Raw genomic sequence first — 25859 nt, 5'->3', positions numbered from 1 at the left:
TACTATAAAAGATAACAACTTTGGACAACTTGCTTAACAGTAGGAAACGTTTTCAATCTGTAGGTTGCCCATTGTATCTTGTCAGATTTCTTTAGGTGCATACTTTCCCGGCTCTGCCAGCTTATTCTCTTTTACGTAGGCATAAGACAACTGGAAGGACAAAGCACAGGCACTTTCCTGAAAAAGTTCATGGAAGAATCTAGGATACTTTTTCTATTTTTTAAGTTTTATTTTAGTTCTACCTGTCACCAATGTGTTTGAATCCATCTATGTATGGTTTCTTAGAACTATTTTGTTTGCTGCAAGTATTCAAACAAGCCTATCCAGAAGCAAATCGTAACTCAATGCAAAAGAAGACAGTCATTTAATCAAGAATGTCTCTGATTAAAATATTTATATCTTATTAATAGGCTTATGTACCTGCACTCTCAAAGCACTGTTGCGTATGAGTGAATAATGACAGGTGATCGTCTATGTTAAGTAGGACCGTCTTGTCTAATTCACTGGTGTACGGATTTATGGATTTCTACTGCTGCTTATCTCAAATATGGACACTCGTATGGGAGAGAATACAATAAGTGGAGAATGCAAATTACATTTTATAATAGTTTTTTGAAATTTTTGGCTTACTATTTTGGCGTGCGTTTTTTCACTAGTAATACCTTGCAGCCCATTGTGATTCTATACCTTCTCACCTAAATGTCGACGATTCCAACATTGACTGAAGTCGGGTTGGATTTATGATGTGTAATTTCAGATGTGGATTTGGTGCGTTTTACAATAGACATGTTTAACATTAGATCAGTGGGTTCTGGGGTACTTATTTGGAGGTAGGCATATTGTAGTTTTGTACCATCATAGTGGACGCACTCCACCCTACCAATAGCCGTTACCCCCTTACCACATCCACCCTTGCCCATCAGATTTAGAAGGTGAACATAATCAGGAATCAGCGGTCCCCAGGGCAGTGCTGCGGCTGATTTGAGATCACAGAACTGAGGCGGGCCTTCACTGGTGTGCCTCGTGGTTGGGCCCGTCTGCAGCCCTCACTTCCTCTTTTGACAGTTTGAAGTAACATTGTTTGCCCGTGGCTATTGTTCAGAACCAAGGAAAAAGCCGTCAGAACAGTTTGGCACACGGGGATTTGCTAGGGAAAAGGAAGGTAGTGGAATTTCCTATACAGTAGGAAATGTGCAATACTAAAATGAGTGAAATTAGGTGGTGAATGTTAAAATCGCATAGATAATAATCACAGGTGAATAATTAGAGTCTACTTATCCTTAAAGAAAAGCATGTAATTCATGTCACCCCTTAACGAAAGTAAACTGAAAGGCACTAATTTTATTCATAACAAATTCATATTTGGTTCTTACACTTTCTAGACTTTGGTGTTGGTCGAGGGCGAGGAATGAAGAAGAAACCAAAGCGCAAAGAATGTGTTGGGAGAGGGAGAGGCCTCAGTAGAGGACCCAATTCTTTTTCTGGAGCAGACGGCTATAACGAGGTATGAAGAAGAATGAGTCTACCTTGTAGTACAAATTAAATAACTTGATTTCAATAACGATTCATTGCATTCCGAACATACAGTTCATTTCTGGGCTGTATTATTAGGCATCAAAGAAATGAAAAAAAAAGCTTCCAGGTGTCCTGTGCAAATCTCCCTCTTTCGAAATTTTCTCGTAACGGACTATTCCACTGCTTAAGTAGGATGTTTTTTCATTCATTGTTTAGCGAACAGAACTTTCAGTTATATATAATCTGCATTCTTTACATTAGAAATGAACACATCTTTTTTTATTTAAAACGAGGGTCTTAACGGTTCAGTGGTGCAGTTTTTTTAGTTTTTTTATTAGCACCCCAAAATATTTTTCAAAGCATGTTATACAATTATGGGTGCATGCCGTTACTGTGATTTTACATTGCTTCACACAAAGGAATATCCCAGCACTGATGCTATTGTGTCATTTTGTGGATCCCTTGCACTCCTCTGTTATGCCGAAGGCTGCTTGCCCCCTCTACCCCTAAATAGAACACGTTGAGATTGCATAGCAAGCCCTGTCCACTCACTGGGGAATCCCTGGACCCTTCACATGGTATAAGATAGCACATAAAGGGCCAGCTTCCAACATTGGTGGTGTACCACTTTGGATACAAGATTTGACATCTACTGTACCACTTAATTGATAAGTGATTCCACAGAGAATTCCAATAATTGTCTTTAGGTAAATATTTGTTCGATGGCATTTGTGGCTTTAGATACACATGCTTTGCATAAGTTTGCCAGCTAGTGTTGGGCTCGGAGTTTTACGCATTGTTTTTCTTTGAAGTCACAAGATCAAGTGACTACTCTTGATGATAGTGCACATGGGCATCGAGTCATTCGTTCGATTGTTTTCCCGCAAAGCGGGTGTGTGGGTGAGGGGGGCTGGCTGTAAAAATAGATCCCCATGCAATGTATATACACATTTACAAAATTTTGTTCTACAACGACTACAGGCTTCCTGGGAGGAGGGAGGACGTATGTGAATCTACAGCACTACTTGCCACAAACAGATGTCTCCTGGGTAAGTAACATTTTCTGTTCGGTGGCTGTAGATACACATGCTTTGCATTAACTGTAAAGCAGTTCCCTCCAAATAAGCGGTGGTTAGCCTGTAGGAGTTGGAGTAGTTTGAAAAAGTGTCCTGGGACTGCTTGACCAACATTTACCTGTTAGCATGCTAAAACATCTACACAATAGTGTTTAGTAAATGTGTGAGGTGTAGACCAAGTAGCAGCTTTGCCGATGTCTGCTAATGGAGGTTGTAGTTAGTAAGTAACATTTTCCTTTCCAGTTTTCGGCTTCTTTTTAATTTGTTTCTAAATAGCTGTAGGGCCCTGGTTAAGTCTGTTTCCAAAACTGTTTAGAGCTTAAATAGTAAAGTAAGTTAGGTCCTTTAGTAAAGTACTTTTTTGTAAGTCCTTTAAAAAGTTCCCAACTACTTTAAGCACCATGTCTGAGCAGGGGCCATCCCAGGAACTCAACTTGGCACCCTATCAACACTTTAAGGTACCAGAACTTAAGGAGCTATGTATAGCATGGATATTTGCCACTAGGGCTAAACCCACAAACCTCTACCTACAGCATTTGCTGGCAGAGAATGATAAGGCTGTGGCAAACCAAAATCTCCCCACTGGGGAAGAGTAGGAAAATGCAGAGGTGGATGAGGTAGACAATGACTCCATCTCTACCCCCTCAGACAATATCTCAACTAAGAACACTACTATTAGAGTCTCACAAGATTTAGATACTGAATTTGCAGATCCTCAGAAGCTAGCCCTGAGGATAGCCTTAGAGGCTAAACTCTTAGTTATAGAAAGGGCTGAGATGGGCCTAGGACCCATCTCTGGTGGCAGCAACCTTATAACTAGGGAGTAAACTTGTGACCCTAAAAATCCCCAAAGGGAATGTCCCAAAATACTCAGAAGGTGATGATATCACCAAATGGTTCACAGTCCTGATAATGGCCCAACCTACCAAGAGAAAATGCAAGAAGTCTGGGAAACCAGCTTCCGAACAGATGCCAGATCAGGTCCCCTCTACTCGGGTAGAAAACCTGTTAGCCCCACAGGGAACTGAGCCTCAGGAGCTTTGGGGCTTACCAGACAGAGCTCTTGGGCCCAGCGGGACCCGCTAGGGAAGCTGTGAGTCAGGGCAGAGGACCAGCCCAACTCTTGAAGGCCTAAGACAGCAAGCTGCTGATCAGGAAAAGGGAGATATCTGTGACTCCCACAGGACTTATTGGGAGGAGGACTCCTTTTTACTGAGGCCAGAGACCCCAAAGCTGGTGCCACTAGGAGAGTGCTAGTGCCTCAGCAGTTTAGAAAGTTTCTCCTTCCTTGGCCCATGATATACCCCTAGCTTGGCATCTTGGTCAGGCGGCTAAAACATGGAGTAGGTTGGTGAACCACTTCTGGCCAGGAATGTCCCAGAAGGTGAAGGATTTTTATAACTTCTGTGCCACCCCTCAAGCCAGTGGCAGGACAGGTGGTCAACTAAAGGCCCCCATAATTCCACTTCCAATGGTTGGGGATCCCTTTGAGAGGGTAAGATTTGACATTTTTGGTCCCCCAGACTCTCCAACACCACCAGGAAACTGATTTATCTTGGTTGTAGTGGATCATGCAACTGGGTATCCTGAGGCAATTCCCTTGATTCCCTTCTGCTGCCTCTAAAGTAGCTAGGGCCCTCATTGGTATGTTTAACAGTGTGGGCTTTCCAAAGGAGGTGGTGTCAGACAGAGGTACAAGCTTCATGTCTGGCTACCTGAAACACGTGGGCTGGATATGGTGTGATCTGTAAGTTCACTATCCCATATCACCCACAAACTAATGGCCTTGTTGAAAAATTCCGCAAGACATTAAAAGGTACGATTGGTGGACTCTCTAAATACTCATAAGGAGATGGAATGTCTTACTTCCATTCCTGCTTTTCGCTTTTAGGGAAGTGCCACATAAGGAAGTAGGTATTTTCCCATTTGAACTTCTGTTTGGGCATCCTGTGAGGGGACCAGTTTGTCTTGGAAGGAGAGATGGGAGAGTCCTCTGAGGACCTAAACAAGATATTGGGGACGATGTGCATGGAATTTGCTTTTGAATGGCTGAGTACAGGGAAAAAGCATCCAAAAATCTTAAAGCCAGTCAAGAGCTTCAGGAGCTCTGTTATGACCAAAAGGTTGCACTGGTGGAGATCAAACCAGGGCAAAAGGAATGGGGTTTAGAGCCTGTGGCTCCACGGCCCTCCAGAACAAATGGAGTGGGCCCTACCCTACCCTAAAAAAAGGGGAAGTCACCTACCTGGTGGACTTTAGCTCTTTCAAGAATCCGAAAAGGGTTATCCATGTCAGTTGACTTAACCCCAATCATGACAGAGTTGAGATTACCATGCTCATGATCACTGATGAGGGACAGGAAGCTGAGAGTGAACCTCTCATTGATCTCCTCTCCAGCAACCCCAAAGACGGCTCAGTTGAAGAAGTGGTCTTTTCAGACACCCTCACAGACCAACAGCAGAATAACTGCAAGCAAGTTTTGCATCAGTATGCTGAACTCTTCTCTTTGACCCCTGGTCAGACTACCTGGTGTACATATGATTCGACACTGGTGGTAGCCTAACTGTCAAAAATAAAATCTACAGACGTTCTGATCATGTCAAAGAGAGCATCAAAGAGTAAGTGAGCAAGATGCTGGAATTGGGAGTCATTGAGCACTCCGAGAGTCCCTGGGCCAGCCCAGTTGTCTTAGTCCCCAGGCATCATGCCCAGGGTGGACAGAAAGAAATTAGGTTTTGTCTGGACTATAGGGACCTCAATGTTGTGACTAAGTCGGATGCACACCTAATTCCTTGGCCTGATGAACTGATTGACAGTTTAGGGATAGCCAAATATCTCAGTACGTTTGATCTCACATCAGGGCACTGGCAGATGTCTGACCCCTGGAGCAAAGGAGAAATCAGCATTCTTCACTCCTGATGGGCATTATCAATTTACTGTTATGCCCTTTGAATTGAAAAATGCCCCTGCCACCTTCCAGTGGTTTGTGAATAAAGTCCTTGCTGGGTTATAGAAGACCTTAGTGCAGCATATCTTGATGATATTGTTGTCTTTAGCTCTACCTAGCAGAATCACACCTTAGAAAGGTCCTAGAGGCTCTGAAAAGTGCAGGCCTCACTATCACGGCAAGCAAGTGCCAGAGAGGGCAAGGTCAGGTTGTATACTTGGGTCACCTTGTAGGTGAAGGCCAGGTTCTAACACTAAAACCCAAGATCCAGACAATTCTGAACTGGGTAGTTCCAACCAACCAGATCCAATTCAGCGCATTCCTTGGCTTGACTGGGTACTACAGAAGGTTTGTGAAAGGATTTGGCACCATTGTGGCACCTCTCACAGAACTGACCTCCAGAAAGATGCCCAGGGGAGTGAACTGGACAGTGAGCTGTCAAAAGGCCATTGACGCCCTGAAAGAAGCAATGTGCGCAGCACCTGTTCTAAAAGCTTCAGCTAACACCAAGCAGTTTATAGTACCTCTGAACATGGGATAGGAGCAGTCCTATCCCAAATAAATGATGATAGTCAGGAGCAACCTGTTGCTTTCATTAGCAGGTGGTTACTCCCCAGAGAGCAATGTTGGAGTGCCAGTGAGAGGGAAGCCTCTACTTTGGCTCTCCCTTCCTTCTTCAAACTGGCCACAGGTCTCTCAAATGGCTAATGCAAATGAAAGGTGAAAACCCAAGACCGTCAAGGTTTTCCATCTCCCTACAGGGAGTGGATTTTACAGTGGAACACAGACCTGGGACTGACCATGCCAATGCATGTGACCTTTCCAGGTTCTTCCGCTTAGAAGATAAAGACTCTCTTGGGAAAGGTTAGTTTCATCCTCCTTCGTTTGGGAGGGGATCATGGAGGAAAGAGCCTCTTTCAACATGGTTACCTCCCACCACCACAATTTTGCCTGGTACATGATGTAATTTCAACTGAAAGTACACTAGGTTCCTGCTAACTAGGTCCCCAGGGCCACATTATTTTCCCCAAACTGCAGTCATTTCCCCATTTTCCAAAACCTTTAGCATCCTCTGTAAGTCCCTAGTAAATGGTACCCAAGGTCTGGGGGTACTAAAGAGGGCCTCTTAAGGCTGCAGCACAAATTGTTCCACCCTAAGGGACCCCTCACCAAGCACATGACGCTCTGCCATTGCAGGCTGTGTCTCTTGGTGCAGACAAAAGTGAAAACACAACATGGCACAAAGCCTGTGTGCCATCTCCCCTAACACTGCATGCAGTATATGTAAGTCACCCCTCTAGCCCCTGCTATGTCTTTGTCAATTCTCAGACATAGTAATTGTCCAAGGAAGCCATTTTCAATGCATGTGCAGGACACTGGTCAATACGAGTTCCCCAGCTACATGATTGCTTCACTGAAGATAGGATTGTTTGATATCAAACATCCCGTATTGGTGAACCCACACTGATGCCAGTGTTGGATTTACAATACATGCAGCCAGAGGGCACCTTAGAGGTGGCTTCTGAAACCCTACCAGCCTCTGGTGTGCTCCCTGACTATTTTCTGCCACCTGAGACACCGTTCTGGACCCTTAGGGGGAGAGCTCTCTGATCTCAGGAGGTCCAGAACAAAAGCCTTTCAGGGAAGAGGGTGGCCTGCTGATTAGTCTTCCTAAGGTGGCAAGCCTCAAAGGGCTGCTGCCTTTGATATGCAAATCTGGCTCCCCTCACAGGAGAGGAAGTCACCTCCCCTGTCCATAGTCCATTTGGCACCTTGACATGTGGGAAAATTAGCTAGTCAGGTAGGCGAGGTGGACACGATTTTTCAGAAGTAGTCATCTTGGTGGTGACATACTTAAGAATTCTGGGACAGGGTTATGCCCACTTCCCACAGTAAGTGGTCATATAGGGTGCGTATTGACCCCAAGGGTCAGTAGCCCATTGGCTACTACCCTACACACCCCTGAACCCCCCCCCACCCTTTATATTTTAAGTATTTAGGGAAGCCCCTGGCACCATAGAAGCAGATCTGACCACCTAAGAAGACAAAGGACACCAAGGAGCCGCAAGAGCTGAACAGGAGAAAAGCAGCAGCTGGTGTGGTACCAACCCCGCAGCCTGTCTGCATCCCTGGTCGAAATCTGCACCAAAGTCGACTCATCCTACAGCTGTGATTCCAGAAACCCGGGAGGACTGCCTGCCTTGAGTAAAGACTTAAAACCTCCTGTGAACAGACCTGTTCTCCTAAAACCTTCATAGAAGGGAGTCTCAAGCCTCTAGAGCCACCAAAACCTGAAGTCACCACTGCACCTGGCGTCTACGACCTGAGGTGAAGTGGACCACCTGTGCAAGGAAGAATCTCCAGAGTCTGTGTCCATCATGCTTTCACCCCTCCTGGACTCCCCAAAGTTGCCTTCAGCCTCAGCCCTCCACACTCCACCCTCCCCCACCCCACAGCACCGATGTCCCCGAGCATCCCACGTTTGTAGCCTACCTGTTGGTTGTCCTCAACTGGCCTCCTAGCGAGAGCCTGCAGCCTTTTTCCACAAAGACCAATCTCCATTGAGACACACTGGCCACCTGATGTTGTACTGCACCAGGCCACGGAGTCACCTGTTGGTGTGGTACTGACCCTTGCCCAGTACTCACTTTAAGTCTCATACTTTGGTCCTGTAAGTCGTTAAACAGTACCTGATTGCAGAACTTGTTTTTCTTTCCATAAGGATAACATTGCAGAACTCAAAAATTGAACTGTAAACACTTTTTAAAGTAAAAGGAATTCCGATTTAAAAACGTGCTTACTTGAAAGATTTTTTTCTTAAGCCTAAACATAAATAAAGATACTTGCTATTTTTATAAATTGGTGTGGATCTCCTTCTTGAGTCGTATGTCTCATTTATTGACTGGTATGTGTATTTGTAGATGTCTTGCACTCCTCTGTGTTAAGCCTAAGGCTGTTTGACCACACTTCCCCTAAATAGAGCACTTTGGGATTGCATAGCAAGCCCTGTCAACTTACTGAGGAACCCCTGGACCCTTTACTTTGTATTTACATACCACATAAAGGGCCAGCTTTCTACAGTCCCCCATTGGGAGACCCCTAGGTTGGGATAAGGGAAAATTGAGGGCAACAGCAGTGGTTCAATGGCAAGGCCACAGCATGATGAATAGAGGCATCCATGGCCTCACAGAATTCATTGTGTATGTGGAGGACTTCATCCTGCATGCCTGTCTCGTTATATTACAGCGCCCTGATAAAATGCTGTGTTTACTCAAGGTTATAGGGCTGGTGGAAGCCAGGGAAAATAAAATGTGATAAACCACCAAACTATTGTTCAGACATTTGGCACTACAGGGCCCAATGATAATCTGTGGGATAGTGCAGACAATAATATGGTATGATGAAGCACTGATTTTAGGGGAAATTTAGTGTGGCAAGGCACAGTTAGTATATGGTAATCCTCTGGGTCCAACTCCCTCTAATCAATGGGAAGGAACACTGTACACCAGCCCCCCCCTCCACCCCCCACCCCTAAACCCCCTGTGCAAAGCTCAATTAACAATTTAAAAAAAGGCTTTCGAGAGGCTTTCACAGAAGCCGACCCGTAAGGACGTCTCACCGCTATAATTAACAGAATACGGACCCCGTACTGGGGCATCAGCGCTCCATAGACGCTCAGGGCTTGAGGAGGTAGAAACTGTAGAAGAGCGTCCATGTTTGAATGAGGCACCCGTCTCCCAAAAATCAATGAGATGCACAATGTTGTTCAGTTAGTGCGATGTGCCTTCTGCGGGCAAAGAAGCCTCACCGCACTCATGCGACCCCGATATTGACCCAAGCCGCAATTGGAACGGTGAATGCCCTCCCATGGCGCGATGAACCTAACATCTTGCACCTAGGGGCAAATAACCAACAAACACATGAAATGAGAAATAGAACCAAATGTAACGAATAATGCTAGCACTTCTCTTTTTTCGAGCAGGAAAGAAAGAAGTGCTTGAGAAGAAAGTGGAATATATGGACATTGGGGTGAGTGTTCATTGGCTGTTGTGTTTTTTTTGTAGTCACGGAAAAGGTGTTTTTTTCTTCTTCAAACACTGCTGGATAATAAAAAGGAAAGAAAGATGAGCATAATCCTCTCCTCCTTTCCTGACATAGAATTAAGTTCAGTTTGGTTGGTTCTGGAATGTGCCTCTGGTGAGGCAAAAAGCAGTGAAAGGGGGTGATTGGTTGATGGAGAGGGGGAGAAGGAATAAAGGGTGGACATTATGGAACTGAAGGATAAATTGCATAATCTGGCAATCTACTCTAGCAATCTACTCTACAAAACAGATATTCACGTGTCCGTCCATGCTTCTGGAGACGTCTACTTATGGGAATAACTCTGCACCAATCGGTAGCACTTCAAATGACCTTGTATCATTTGTCAAGTCTGCTAAGTGGGAGGTATTCTGTAGAAACTAATTTTACCTTGTGACCTAAATAGTCTAGTGCAGTGGTTCTTAATCCTTGAACTTGTGTGAACCCCCACTTAATCTTTACTGCAACCCAGGAGCCACCTCTGACTCATTATTGGAATCCATGGAGATGCTCACAGTCATTACTAGAAGCTGGGGATCTCAGCCTAAGCATTTCAAATTATTTGAACCGCAAAATAATGCACAAAAATATAAAAACAAGTAGTAATCAAACAAATACACAGATGGTGAAGTATTTTGTTTAATTCTCAAACAAACATAAAATAAGAGGAAGATTCAAGCTTTTCTAAATTTAATTTAGGCCACTCATCATCCATGCTATATAATCTGGTGCACTTCCAGTGCTCCTACGAATCAATCTAAGGATGCTAAATTCATTTTTAGCCTCCAATTTTAAATTCCTTTAGATTTATAGAAAGTTTGGAAATTACACTTTATTAATCTGTTGATATTACAACGGAACAATTATGTTTTAAGATCACAATAAATGTCCTTGGTACTGCCAAGAGAGCTTCCTCAACCTGTCCATTATAAGAACAGTTGGGCAGTATGAATCTTTTTCCTATTGAGGCTATCCCCACCAGATGGCCTGTCCATTTACAACAGCCTGGTGAAGAGAGCTGCTGAAACCTATGGGGTACAACTGGAAGAAGAGGAGGAGGGATCATGCTTCCTCGTAGAAACCCTATTGCCACCCCAAAAGGAAAATCTATATTTGCCCATGTTGCCCAAAATCCTGGATAAGGTAAAGGAGGCCTTCAGGGAACCAGCCAATACAAGGGCAGTCCCGCCCAGAGTGGAGAAAAAATATAATCATGCCACTCAAAATCCAAAATACATCAAAGGCAATTTCCCCGCAGATTCAATTATCAGCACCAATGCGAGAAAAAGAAACATCGCACCCACCTCAACGGGACCATCACCCGAGAAGGAAAGCAAAAGGCTGGACATGGTGGGAAGAAAAATGGAAAGGGAGACTGCTAGTCAATGGAGAATAGCCAACTCCAACGCCCTCATTAACTGCTGTGGACACCAGCAATTGCAGAAAATCGAAAACCTCATGCAACACCTCCTAGAGGAATACAAGAAGAGGGCCCAGGCGGTCATACAAGAAGGGAAAGGCATTGCAAACACATGCCTGAAGTCAGCACTAGATGCGGCAGACACAACCAGCAAATAGTTGTGCACAGGAATGATCCAAGACACACGAGGCTTACGATCTCAGGTTTCAAAACAGAGGTACAGGCATCCTTAATAAACATGCCTTTCACAGGAGGCACCCTTTTTGGTCAGGCAGTAGACACCCTGCAACAGATAAAAAAGGACAACAAAACAGTATGATCGATGGGAGTACTGCAATTCAAGGGCACATATGAGAGGTATCCAGAATAGAAGGCCCATTATGTATTGGGCGCCCTTTAAAACAACTCAGAACGGAAGTGCAAGAACTACTCCTTAAAAGAGCCATAGAACACGTGCCAACATGAGAGAAAAACACCAGGAACTACTCACCATAATTTCTAGTTCCATAACACGATCTAACTTTAAGACCAATCCTGGACCTCAGGTTTATAAACAAATTAATTCAAACACAACACTTCAAAATGACAATTTTGCGAGAGGTAATCCCTCCTGCTGCAGGAGGGAGATTACATGGCAACCTTAGATTTGTCTCAGGTTTGTATTGGACAAACAAAACTACCAGTTCACAGTTGTCATCCCCAAACTTATTGCCTTCCTCCTCCTATTTTGTCTGACCTCTTTTTGTTGGCTCTAGGAGTCTGAGCACTTTATCACTGCTGATCAGCACCAAAGTGCATGTGCTCTCATATAAGTCACCCCTAAGGTAGGCCGTAGCTCGCCCTATGGGCAGGGTGCTGTGGATGTAAACGGTAGGACATATCTTAATGTACTAAATGTCCTAGTAGTGACAAACGGCCTATTTGGTTCCTCACTACTGTGAGTGCTGCCTCTCTCATAGGATTACATTGAAAATGCCCTAACATATGTCTTAGTTGTATTGTCTGATCTATGAGGGGTGCCATCGGCATGTCTGGTATGGTTGTAATGCTAGTGAGAAATGCTGCTTACTGGTGTAGGTGGATTTTTTATTACCAATTTTTATTAATTTTAGAAAGTGAGCATTTCTCTGTGCTTACAGTGTTTTGCAGCTCCCAGTCCACTTCCATGGCAGAGTGACAGCTGGGCTTTGTGCATACTTTTCAGACAGCCTGTACACAGGGAGGATGGAGGTGTCACAAGAGTGCATTTGCATACTGAATGGTAGAGCTGGAGGTGGTGCACACCTGCATTAGTAACGGCTGTGCCCTGGCCTCACACAAAGGGGTCGTCTACCCCCTGCTGATGTCTGGAGCCAGTGCTGGAGGAGAAATGGACATTCCTAGAACCGGTTAGTGCTGGTTGGAACCCTTTCTCCCCGTTTTGTGGAGACTGCGCAAAATGAGTAAAAGTACAGTGGGTTTCCCCCCACATTTTTAGACACTAATGGACCTATCAACTGGACACTGGATGCTGCTTGAAGGACTCGCCGGGAACCGCCGTTGGACTGTGATGCTGTTGTGCTGACCTGTGACCTGCTAGGTCACTGAAAGGAACTTCTTCTGCCTTCTTCACCCTTGTGCTGGCCAGACTGCTTGAACCCTGCAGCCCTGTGCCCCATTGTTGTCTCCATGGGCAGGGTGGTGTGCCCCTTGTTCCCCACAGTTGCCTTCCAAAAATGAGGAAGGAGCGTTTTTTTCCTTACATTTCAAGCGTGTGAAGTTCACTTTAGTTTTGCATTCCCAGTATGTGAGGTGAGCACTATAATCTGGTGCCTTTAGGAACTTGGGACCTGCCTGCAGGGAGCACGTGGTGAGCACCCCTACTATCCCCTGGCCGTGAGCCCCTCTCTTTTGCGGGCTACTGGACCCTGTCCAAGAGGACCGTGAAGCAGGCAAAGCGCCGACGAATCGCACACTCGCTGGTGCCCGTGAGGGACAAGCAGGCACCCACTCCGGTTGTTGGACCCTGGAATGAAGCTGCGCTTCATTTGGCTGTGAGGCCTTCTCGTGCAGAGGGCAGATAAGAGTGGCGTCATCCCCCGGCTGGCACCTGGGGCGGAGGAAGTCTCAAGGCCAGCAACAAGTGATCGGGAGCGGTGCCGCGCGGTCACAGGCAGCCAGTACCATGGGGTGGAAACCCCGACGGCAAGAGCTGTGTGTGTTTGCCCCTTGTGCCCTCCGGCCACTTTAAGGAGCGGTCGCAGGGTAGCGTGGACCTAATAGCAGGGGAGACAGAGGACGGTCTTACTGCTGGATCCCACAGTGTGAACTCACTTTACTTCCCCATATTTTTGTTCCCCTTTTGGAAGGGGAGCCCATGACAGTACAGCTTCCATGTCCGTAGCAGGCCGGGGTGGTTGTAGGAAGGTAGCCTCTTTCTAGCCTTGTTACCTCCACTTTTGGCCTGTTTATGAGTATATGTCAGGGTGTTTTTACTGTCTCACTGGGATCCTGCTAGCCAGGGCCCAGTGCTCATAGTGAAAACCCTATGTTGTCAGTGTGTTTATGTGTCACTTTGATCCTGCTAGCCAGGACCCCAGTGCTCATACGTTTGTGGCCTATATGTGTTCACTGTGTGGTGCCTAACTGTATCACTGAGGCTCTGCTAACCAGAAACTCAGTGTTTATGCGCTCTCTGCTTTCTAAATTTATCACTGCAGGCTAGGGACTAAATTTAGCAATTCTCATTGGCACACTGGTACACCCATATAATTCCCTTGTATATGGTAATTAGGTACCCAGGGTATTGGGGTTCCAGGAGATACCTATGGGCTGCAGCATTTCTTTGCCACCCATAGGGAGCTCAGGCAATTCTTACACAGGCCTGCCACTGCAGCCTGAGTGAAATAATGTCCACGTTATTTCACAGCCATTTTTCACATAAGTCACCTATATGTCTAACCCTCACTTGGTGAAGGTTGGGTGCCAAGTTACTTAGTGTGTGGGTACCCTGGCACTAGCCAAGGTGCCCCCACTTCGTTCAGGGCACATTTCCTGGACTTTGTGAGTGCGGGGACACCATTACACACGTGCACTATACATAGGTCACTACCTATGTATAGCGTCACAATGGTAACTCCAAACATGGCCATGTAACATGTCTAAGATCATGGAATTGTCACCGCAGTACCATTCTGGTATTGGGGTAACAATTCCATGATCCCCTGGGTCTCCAGCACAGAACCGGCATGCTGCTAAACTGCCTTTCCGGGGTTTCCACTGCAGCTGCTGCTGCTGCCAACCCCTCAGACAGGATTCTGCCCTCCTGGGGTCCAGGCAGCCCTGGCCCAGGAAGGCAGAACAAAGGATTTCCTCTGAGAGAGGGTGTTACACCCTCTCCCTTTGGAAATAGGCGTGAAGGGCTGGGGAAGAGTAGCCTCCCCCAGCCTCTGGAAATGCTTTGATGGGCACAGATGGTGCCCATTTCTGCATAAGCCAGTCTACACCGGTTCAGGGATCCCCCAGCCCTGCTCTGGTGCGAAACTGGATAAAGGAAAGGGGAGTGACCACTCCCCTGCCCAGTACCTCCCAGGGGAGGTGCCCAGAGCTGCTCCAGTGTGTCCCATACCTCTGCCATCTTGGAAACAGAGTTGTTGGGGGCACACTGGACTGCTCTGAGTGGCCAGTGCCAGCAGGTGACGTCTGAGACCCCCTCTGATAGGCTCTTATCTCTCTTGATAGCCAATCCTCCTTTCTTGGTAGCCAAACCTCCTTTTCTGGCTATTTAGGGTCTCTCCTCTGGGGTATTATTGAGATAACGAATGCAAAAGCTCACCAGAGTTCTTCTGCACTTCCCTCTTCGACTTCTGCCAAGGATCGACTGCTGACTGCTCCAGGACACCTGCAAAACCGCAACAAAGTAGCAAGACGACTACCAACAACATTGTAGCGCCTCATCCTGCCGGCTTTCTCGACTGTTTCCTGGTGGTGCATGCTCTCAGAGTCACCTGCCTTCACCCTGCACTGGAAGCCAAGAAGAAATCTCCCGTGGGTCGACGGAATCTTCCCCCTGCTAACTCAGGCACCAAAAGACTGCATCACCAGTCCTCTGGGCCCCCTCTCATCCCGACGAGCGTGGTCCCTGGAACACAGGAACTCTATCCAAGTGACTCCCACAGTCTAGTGATCCTTCAGTCCAAGTTTGGTGGAGGTAAGTCCTTGCCTCCCCACGCTAGACTGCAAACCTGTGTACTGCGTGATTTGCAGCTGCTCCGGCTCCTGTGCACTCTTCCAGGATTTCCTTTGTGCACAGCCTAGCCTGGATCCCCAGCACTCCGTCCTGCAGTGCTCAACCTTCTGAGTTGGCCTCCGGCGTCGTGGGACCCTCCTTTGTGACTCTGAGCCAGCTCCGGTTCACAAATCTTCTAAGTGCCTGTTCGGGACTTCTGTAGGTGCTGCCTGCTTGTGTGGGGGCTCTCTGAGTTGCCGAGCGGCCCCCTCTGTCTCCTCCTCCAAGGGGCGACATCCTGGTCCTTCCTGGTCCCCAGCAGCACCCAAAAACCTTTACCGCAACCCTTGCAGCTAGCAAGGCTTGTTTGCGGTATTTCTGCTTGGGAACACTTCTGCAACCTTCAGCACGCCGTGGGACATCTTCCATCCAAAGGAGAAGTTTCTAGCTCTCTTCGTTGTTGCAGAATCCTAAGCTTCTTCCATTAGGAGGCAGCTTCCTTGCACCTTCATCCGGGGTTTCCTGGGCTCCTGCCCCCCCTGGACACTATCGCGACTCTTGGACTTGGTCCCCTTACTTTGCAGGTCCTCAGGTCCAGTAATCCGTCTTCAGTGCTTTGCTGGTGTTTGTGGTTCTTGCAGAATCCCCCTATCACGACTATTGTGTCCTTTTGAGGTAGTAGGTGTACTTTACTCCTACTTTTCAGGGTCTTGGGGTGGGGTATCTTGGACACCCTGACTGTTTTCTTACAGTCCCAGCGACCCTCTACAAGCTCCCATAGGTCTGGGGTCCATTTGTGATTCGCATTCCACTTTTGGAGTATATGGTTTGTGTTGCCCCTAGACCTATGTTTGCCTATTACATCCTATTGTAATTCTACACTGTTTGCATTATTTTTCTGACTCTTACTTACCTGTTTTGGGTTTGTGTATATATAACTTGTGTATATTGTGAAGAAAAGGGGGTGAAATTATAGGGATAGGCGCTAACAGAATATCACCAAAACATTTCTTTAACAATAGATAGTAAATACGGTGCTCCCGAACGGAGGGTCCTCCCAGCACCTCCAGTGTTTCTGCAATAGGAAAAACCAAACTGATTCAAGAGGCCAGGGCACTCGTATGAAATAAGATAAGAGTCTGTGCAGTTAGGTTCTTGGTCTTCGGAGAATCAATATATAATCCAAACAGAGTTAAAGTTCAGTGTCTTTATTCTTGTGCGAGGTTTTCATACATGTTCATCACATCAGAAAGATTCCATATGTGGTCATCACAACATTTAAGCTGGCGTGTATGTAGAGAAAAAGGACGTGTAAGCCTGCTGTCTCATCTATAATCGATGTAACAAAGATTATAATCATGTGTTGCTTCTGAGTTGAGCAACCACACTCAGCCCCCTCAAAATAAAGTGCAAAATACATAAGTTAACATTAATGTCACCTACCTAGAAGTATAAGGTATAGAAGAGACCTCAGGTAAGGTCTCAGGTGTGTGTGTGAAACTCCTCGGCATGATAAATATCGGGGAGCAAGACACAGCGCCCCCAACACAAGAATTTACCCAAAAGAACTGTCTTGTTTATAGATCGCACTGTAAAAGATTTTGGATCCATACGTGCTGACTTATGAGTACTCCCTCACGAAGACTCGGGATAATAGTGTTTTGCCCAGTCACGTGATTCCCACTACTCTTTCTCTATTGATCGCACATTATCTTGAAGAGTTTTACTTGATTAGGATAAGCCATTTATTCATGTTAACACCTTTCTTATACTTTGCCCTGAGGAAGTCAATGAGATTAATTTCTCGGAGACAAAACACGTGTTGGCTGTTGGATGTTGTTGTGATGACCACATATGGAATCTTTCTGATGTGATGAACATGTATGAAAACCTCGCACAAGAATAAAGACACTGAACTTTAACTCTGTTTGGATTATATATTGATTCTCCGAAGACCAAGAACCTAACTGCACAGACTCTTATCTTATTTCATACGAGTGCCCTGGCCTTTTGAATCAACTTGTGTATATTACTTACCTTCTAACTGAGGGTACTCACTGAGATACTTGTGGCATATTGTCATACAAATAAAGTACCTTTATTTTTAGTAACTCTGAGTATTGTGTTTTCTTATGATATTGTGCTCTATGATATAAGTGGTATAGTAGGAGCTTTGCATGTCTCCTAGTTCAGCCTAAGCTGCTTTGCCATAGCTACCTTCTATCAGCCTAAGCTGCAAGAAACACCTCTATTCTACTAATAAGGGATAAATGGACCTGGCACAGGGTGTAAGTACCACAGGGTACCCACTATAAGCCAGGTCAGCCTCCTACAGTGGTGATCCTCGATGGAGGTCTCCGGTCCTGCCAGTAATCTGTTTCTATTACCACATTACCCCTAGTAGGAGCCCAGGAGCTACTTTCGCTGGGCAGGGTGTGCTGCAAATATCATATAGCTGTGAAAATTAGCGCTAAGGTGCTACAACCTTTGTGTAGAAGGTGGTGTTGGAGTATGCCCTACAGGTCTCCACGGTGTTCTGTGAACTTCAGTGTTTGCCTTGCATGTTCCCATGACCTGGCACATATTTTATGTCGCACTATCATGATTGGGGTGATGTGCATAATTGCAGGACCTGCCTAATATACAGTGGGAGGGTATGTAATGTTTTATAGGATCCATGCTCTATGAGAATGTTTAATTTTGTGTACATTTATGATGATGTCTAGGCTTTCCCGATAGTATGTTTACCCTGACGTGCATTTTTGGTGACAATGGTAACCTGAATACTGCTTGTGCTGTTGAATACCAGTATCCCATGTGTTTACCTGACTGCTGCTTGCTTTTGCAGCGTACTAATAACCTGTGTATTGTTCTGACAACTGCTTGTGTAGCAGGATATTACGGATACATGTCAGGTTTGGTCTAATTATGTTTGTGTCTCCTTTGTGGTGTACTTATTGTGTCACGTTTGTTTTGCAAAAGCTTTACACATTCCCTCTAGGATAAGCCTGACTGCTCGTGCCAAGTTTCCAAGTGGGTGAGCAGGGGTTATCTTAGGTGTGTAACGCCCTCGCCCTGACTAGAGTGGTGGGTTCTGCCTGGCTTCAGTGCATACCCTAGCCAGGCAGAAACCCCATTTCTAACAACAGTGCTGCCCTTCGGCATAAAATCTACACTGAGTCATCACCAAAATACTCTCCGCAGTAGCGGCACACATAAAAAGACAAGCTATCGGTTTGCCCATACTTGGACGATTGGCTGGGGAAAGCATAACGAGGAGCAAATGCAAAGAGACGTGCAAACGGTCATGTGCACATTACAACTCCTGGGTTTCACAATAAACCAGAAAAAGGCGCACCTCAACCAGAGCAATTAAAGGTGTTCCTAGGAGCCACACTGAACTTCATGAAGGCAATGGCATACCCTGTCCAGAAAAGAGTAGACCCCATCGAGAAACAAGCTTGCCTGTACCAGGAGGGTCAGTCTGTGACAGTGAGGACTGTCATGAAGCTCATGGGCATGATGGCATCATGCATCCTATTGATACAACATGCAAGATTACTCATGCGCCCCCTCCAGGAATGGAATGGGTTTGCAACAAATGCTCACAAGACACAGGGTGCTGGGAAGATCTAGGGGTTGTCAGAGCAAAGGTACAGAGATCCAACAAGCATAAGGAGGCCCTTCAAGACTCCAGCTCCAACTGTTTTCATAACAACAGACGTATCACACAGAATGGGGAGCTCATACCGCGCCCCTGAAAGTACGTGGCCTATGGAACGACTCCGGTGCAGTGAAACACATCAGTTACCTAGAGTTGAAAACAGTCTTTGTAGCCCTGAAAGCCTTTAAAGTGCACTTGACAGGCAGAACGGTTTTGATTCAAACAGACAATACACCCACCATGTTCTACCTGGACAAACTAGGGGGAGGAAAATCCTTCCTCCTACCAAAACTAACTCAAGACCTTTGGCACGAGGCAATACAACATCAAATAACTGTACAAACAATTCACCTCCCAGGAGATTTGAACACAGAAGCAGACAAATTAAGCAGACCAGAAAACAGCTCCAACAAGTGGGAGCTAAAGCAAGAGGTCATCCAAAGGCTCTTCAACACTTGGGGCACATCAAGCATAGACTTGTTCGCCACAGCAACAAAAGCTAAATGCCAACACTTCCCCCTCAGGTTTCCTCACTCCCAGTCAAAAGGAAATGCCCTGTCAATAAATTGGTCAGGGAAATTTGCAAAAGCTTTTACTCCAATTTCCCTAATCCACAGGGTGCTGGAGAAGGCCAGACAATTAAGGAACAAAATTGTCCTCATAGCCCCCAATGGGCAAGGCAGACTGGTATTAAGATCTACTGGAAATGTTCAGGGGACAGAAGATCACACTGAAGCCAGTAAAAGACCTACTGACAATTCAGCACAGAGAAGTATATCACCCAGAGCCAGCCACACTCAATCTAGCAGCTTGGCTCCTGAGTACTTAGAATTCGTCCACCCACAACTTCCTCAAAGAACAATGGAAATCCTAAGGGAAGCAAGGAAACCCAGCACACGAAAATGCTACACTCATAAATGGTAAACATACGCTCATTGTCTCACAAGCAACAATAGAATGGACTCAAGGACACATCAAGACACAGTATTACATCCACCTGCTAGACTGTGGCCAGGTTGCATCACTAAAGATATATCTGGCAGCAATAGTGGCCTACACTAGGGGCACATCCAGAATAAGACTCTTTACATGTAAAGAGATTCCTAGAAGGATCAAAAAGGATGGCACTACCAAGATCTGCACCAACACCTTTGTGGAACCTGTGTTAACACAGCTAATGACAGAACCATTTGGACCCATGCGCAGATCGGATCTAAAATTGCTCACCCTCAAAACAGCTTTCCTGATAGCAATCACATTGCTACGCAGAGTTAGCAAATTACAACCACTGTCAGTCCAGGAACTGTACTTGGAAATACACAAGAACTAGGAAGTCCTTAGAACTAATCCACACTTCCTACCAAAGGTGGTGACGGTTCCACATTAAACAAAGCATATTATTACCGACCTTCTTTCAGGAACCAAAAACACAAGTGGAAAGGGACCTACACACTTTGGACTTTCTAAGTGCTTTAATATACTACCTGCAGGAAACCAAAGAATTTCGAGAGGGGAACCAGCAAACACAGGATCATCAGTATCTAAGGCATCCATAGCCAGATGGATTGTTGCCACCATCTAAACTTGCTATGTAATAGCTGGAAAGCAGCTGTGTGATCTAGAGTGCACCCAACCAGAAACGAGGGAGCCACACTGGCGTATCTAGCAAACATACCCATTGGGGAAATCTGTGCTGCAGCGACATGGGCATTGCCACACACCTTTGTTAAACAGTACTGTGTGGCCATCCAGATGAAGAAGGAAGCTCAACTGGGTCAGAAGGTACTACGACAGCTATTTGCCAACTCATCCACATTTCATCCCAACCAGCCCAAAGAAGGAGATACTGCAGTATAACCTAATGCACAGAATGTGAATGCAGAAAAGGATTCATGCTGCAAAACAAAATGGGTTCTTGCCTGTAGAAGTAGGTTTGCAGCTTTAAGAGTTTTCTGGACTCACATTCGACCCACACACCTCCCCAGGAATGGGCCAAGCAGCAAACAGGTGGAGGAGAGAAAAAAAACATGAAACAAAAAAAGAATCTGAAGATGGAGGCCACACACAGGAACTTCTGGGGCGCCGTATGATATTACCCAGATGACGGACATAGCACCAAAAGGTGGTCGACAACCCCCCAAGAGAAAAAAAAAAAGGCTTGAACACAACGTTCTGGACCCAACTACGTGATTGCGGAATGATGCACAGCATGTGAATCCAGGAAACTCTTTAAGCTGTAAAACGTCTTCTACAGATAAACGATTTCATTGCCAGTGTAATCACACAGATCCAGGCTTGGATTTATCCGTAGAAGCATTTGTGTCTCAAAGCACACGCATATGAAATCAAACACATGGCACCCAACTCTTGGTAGAAGAACCCACAATTAAGTTAAAGACCTATCTGCTTAATTTAGCATAGTATCGGTGATCTGTTTTGCCCTATAGGATTTATTTTTTTTCCTGATAAAAATATTTGAAAAAGGGAATCACCAGCATACCTCGCTTCAAGGCATGGGTGCTGCACTATAAAAATACAGTATTCATTCATATCCTTTTTCCTTACAAATCTCTTTAAGCCCAAATTATTAAACATCATCAACGTTACCAGCCAAGTAACAGACAGCTCCTCATTAAACAAAAACAAGCCACAGTCCCTGTGCCCTTCATCTAATATTTAATTTTCTAAGCAGCCAAGAGCCACCTGAATAGGCTATGTGGATCTCTAGGGATCTCTGGACCTCAGGTTAAGAACCACTTCTCTAGTGGCCAATCTTTTTAATGACAATATTCCTAGCACATTTGAGAGCCTAGTGGACGATTGTGGTATAACACTGGGCTCCTTCCTTATTTATGCCACACTTATGCAATACCTACACACGGTTTGGCCTAAAACGCATGATGAACAGTAGACCACATTATTCTTACAGGTATTACTGACACATAGAGGTGGTTGTGAGGTTGTTACGTACCGTATAGCTCCTTACACCCTGATTTAGTTGGGCGGTGGGAGAGGACCTCTCCACTCTCTCCAGGCTTATTGGGATGTTGCCCTTACCACCACACTTAAAGGTAAACAATGGACACAGTGTATAGGGGTACCAAAACTCATCTCCACAAACACCAGGCTAAAATAAACACAATGTAATTACCTTCACCACACCTACCTCACCCCAGCACGATTGGCGGGTGTATACACATGGGCCGTAGATACCTGCACATGCTGCCAAGCCACTGCAGCAGATTTTATACACATGGTCTGGACCTGCCCCGTCTTAATTCTTATTTGGATGAGATCATAGAGTTTCTTTCGGAGGCCTCAGACTCTCTGCTTCAGAGACAGCAGCACAGAAGCCTATCAATAAATTAATTGCTTAAGCTTTGGTTCTTGCTGAGCACATCCGACTGTGGCTGTCAGACCTGCACTCTGGTATACTGGCTGAGCCACAGACACTTTGTAAAGGTGGATTAGGCCGCTTGATACCAACTATGCCTCCAGATTGACAAAAGTACTTGTAGAAGGGGGAGGCTAAATCCTATGACAGACTGCCCTGAACACCTAGCTTGCCACCTTCGATCCTAGAGGTATTAAAGTTGTGCCTGCTCCCCTTTTCCAGTTGGGAGAGTCTCATACTATCGACTGCTGCCTTGGCAGAAACACTGACCAATTTCGAGACCATACTGGCAATGCCCCCACACTAGCTGTGAATAAAAATTCAACCCCATCCCCCCACCCTCTCCCGCAGTTGGGTGAGGGTGACTGCATGCCTTAGTTACATTGTTTGTATTGTCTATTATGTTCACAGAATACTGAGTACACAGTGCTAAGACTATGAATAAAAATGTTCTTAAGCAGTCATTGTGATTGAGTGTGTACTGCTACTTACGTTAAGCACCCGCAGTTGTTTAATCATACGTGAATTCGACCTGTATATTATGCTCCAGATTATTTCTAATACTCTACTGCTTGACATTGCTGTTATTTCTACTATTCAAACTAATGAATATATATAAGAGAACCACTTCAATGCGGCCCCACCAAGTAATACATTTTGGTGACCAACCATCTAGTAGCTGTTGAATTTTTTGAAGGGTTAGGTGTTTATGGGTTAGGGTGTTGATCAAGTCTGATCCAAATTCGCTGCCTAGGTATTTTGACTGCCAAATAAGTCCTGAGTCACCTAAAAGGGTTTCTAGGCCTATCAGGTTCAGACGTTTCACCTCAGATTTGTCTCTTTCGTTTGTAGCCTGAAACTCTAGAATATTGCTAGTTTGTCGCCATAAGGGCCTGTGCGGATGAGTGGGGGTTTTCAAAGAAAAATAAAATGTCATCTGCGTAGGCCGATAGTTTAATTGTTTTTCCATGAAAGTCAATTCCTGATATTTGAGGGTTACTGTTAATGTCTAAAAGTAGGGGCTCTAGAGCTAGTAAACAAAAATGAAGGAGAAAGTTGGAATACTTGTCTTGTGTGTTTTTCTAGGTCAGATGGGAGTGATACAAGATCATTCATGGAGATACGTGCTTTGGGGTTACTATACATGGATAAAGCCTTTTCCGAGATTAAAAGTTCTGAGAGACTGTTGTAGGAATGTCCAAGAGACTTTGTCAAATGTCTTTTTGGCATCTAAACTATTGCTATTGATGCTGATGACTAGTTCTTGTCACTCTCTCAGTGACATGGCACAAAAGACGGGTGTTGTTGTTGGACATCCTACTTTTTAATAACCTTACCTGAGAGTTACTGATTAGTTTTGGGAGCAATAGGTTGAGTTGTTTGGCTAGGATTTTTGCACAGGTTTTACAGTCCAGATTTATTAGCAAAATTGGTCTGTAGTTTTTTGGTAATAGTAAATCTCTGCCTTATGTGGGAATGACAACTATGTTTGCTTCAGCGGTCGTACCATTGATTTTCCCAGAAGAGGCATAGGTGTTGTATAAGTGTATTAAAGTGAGCTGAACGGAGTGGGTTAATGATTTACAGAATATGGCATTAAAGCCATCAGGCCCAGGGGCTTTGTCGTTTTTAGTGTGTTGATAGCCTCTGTAATCTCAGTTATCGAGATTGGTTTGGCTAAAACGTTTTTATCTTCCGACATTCAGGGAATTTGTATTTTATTTAAATACTCTATACATTGTTCAGTTTTAACTTTATTATCCTCAACATATAGTTCCTGATAGAATTGTTTGAAAGTGTCTAGAATTTTTTGAGGGTTGATTTGGGTGATATTTAACTTATCTTTAATTGAAGTTATGTTCTTTTGATTGTGTTTATGTTTAAGGTATAATGCTAGCATCTCCCCTGCCTTGTTTGCCTCACAAAGTTTAAAACCTTTGAATTTATTGATCTATACGCCTGCTCTTTTGCTGAGTTTTCTGTTGTATTCGTATTTCTTTGTGGTAAGTTTGGCGAGGATCTGTTTGTCCATTGTTTTAATATGGGAGGATTCTAAATGGCTAATCTCATCCTCAAGATCCAGGAGGGACTTGTTTTTCTTCTTGTTAATCCTTGTTTTCATTTCTATTAGCTTGTCTCTTAAGGTCACTTTAAGAGCGTCCCAAAGAGTATGTATGTGTAAGATCGGGAAGGAGTTATTTGCAAGAAGTCGGAAATGGAGCTTTCGATCTTTTTTATATTCACTTGGTCATTTAAGATCTCGTTGTTGAAGCACCATCTTTTATTACGGGGTCTAGAGTTAGTTCTATTTAGTAGTGTATTAATACAGGCGTGGTCTGAGATTACTTTTGGTGAAATATTTGTTTGGTCGATTAGGTGAGTATAGAAGACCGAGATGAGGATGTCTATTCTTGTGTAGGAGTTATGAGAGGGGGAGTAAAAGGTATAATCTCTTGAGTCAGGGTTCTGAAGTCTCCATGTGTCTTTAAGATCATATTTGGAGCAGATATATTTCAGGACCCTATAGGATTTGGGCGGGCGATAGTTACATGTGGATTGTCTGTCTAGTGTGGTATCTAGTGTAAGATTGAAGTCTGGCTATGATAAGGAGGTCGTCGGCATGAAGAAGGCCTAATTTTCCTGATAGTATATTCCAAAAGTCAGAGTCTACTGGATTCCGTCACGACTAGACGCGATGAAATTAGTAGACACACCTACATGCTGGAATTGCCAAGAAGAAAAAGGTGTCCTACCTCACCTGATTTTTCACTGCAGACAGGTTAATAAATTTTGGAGTGAAGTTTTCTCCTCTATATCCAAAGTTTTCCACATCCAACCAGAACAAAATTTCTCATACTTAATCAAAAGCTTTCTAGACCCCAATATCAAAAATTTGACTTGTTCTTGACCTCCTGGTTACAGCAGCAATCAAATCAATTACCGATAACTGGAAATCCACACAAAATACCACTTTTGTACCCTGGTAAAACTGGATAACTCAAATACTGGGAGCTGACAACACTGCTCCCCATGGAAATCGCACACACATCACATATGGGGCTCCTTGGACAAATACTTTGCTTCCAACAAGCCACCATGAACAGACATCTTGTTTCCACCCTACAGGAAATTCACAATTAACTTACTTTTAATCCTTAAACACCTCCATGATATATACACAACCACCCATATCTTCCAGCAATACCAGATTAACCTCACTATTTCGCCTCTCTTTCTCCCTCTCCAATATTAACTCTTTTCTTTTTATTTCCTTTCTGTACTAACATTACTTAGGCTTCACAGTGGTATCCATATTGAACTTTTCTTAATGCATATGCCCTAGATATACAATGTATGTATTGTACACTGCTTTCCTCTGTTTTTGAGACTTATATAAAAGAATAAAAACCTTTTTGGGAAAAAAAACACTTCTCTAGTGTATACGGTTAAACTGTTTAACTGGTTTATTATGCAGAACTGTGGCAGACAGATACTTTCAAATAGACGTTTGAACCAAATTCAAGTCAGATGTTGATTGAGATGCTTTTGTTTCCTT

General features: G+C 44.7%; 1 protein-coding gene across 4 annotated transcripts in view; it reads left to right on the top strand.

Moving 5' to 3' along the window:
* The window catches only part of ZC3H6 (zinc finger CCCH-type containing 6), a 275434-nt gene that overhangs the window by 115364 nt on the left and 134211 nt on the right, over positions 1-25859 (top strand). For all 4 annotated transcript variants that reach the window (XM_069234680.1, XM_069234679.1, XM_069234678.1 and 1 more), the window contains one exon: positions 1383-1504. In XM_069234680.1, the coding sequence (XP_069090781.1) occupies positions 1383-1504 (122 nt within the window). The remainder of the gene's footprint in view (positions 1-1382; positions 1505-25859) is intronic.

Source organism: Pleurodeles waltl, chromosome 5, assembly GCF_031143425.1.
Source record: "Pleurodeles waltl isolate 20211129_DDA chromosome 5, aPleWal1.hap1.20221129, whole genome shotgun sequence".
NCBI lineage: Eukaryota > Metazoa > Chordata > Amphibia > Caudata > Salamandridae > Pleurodeles > Pleurodeles waltl.
This window is presented reverse-complemented; position numbering and strand designations above follow the sequence as displayed.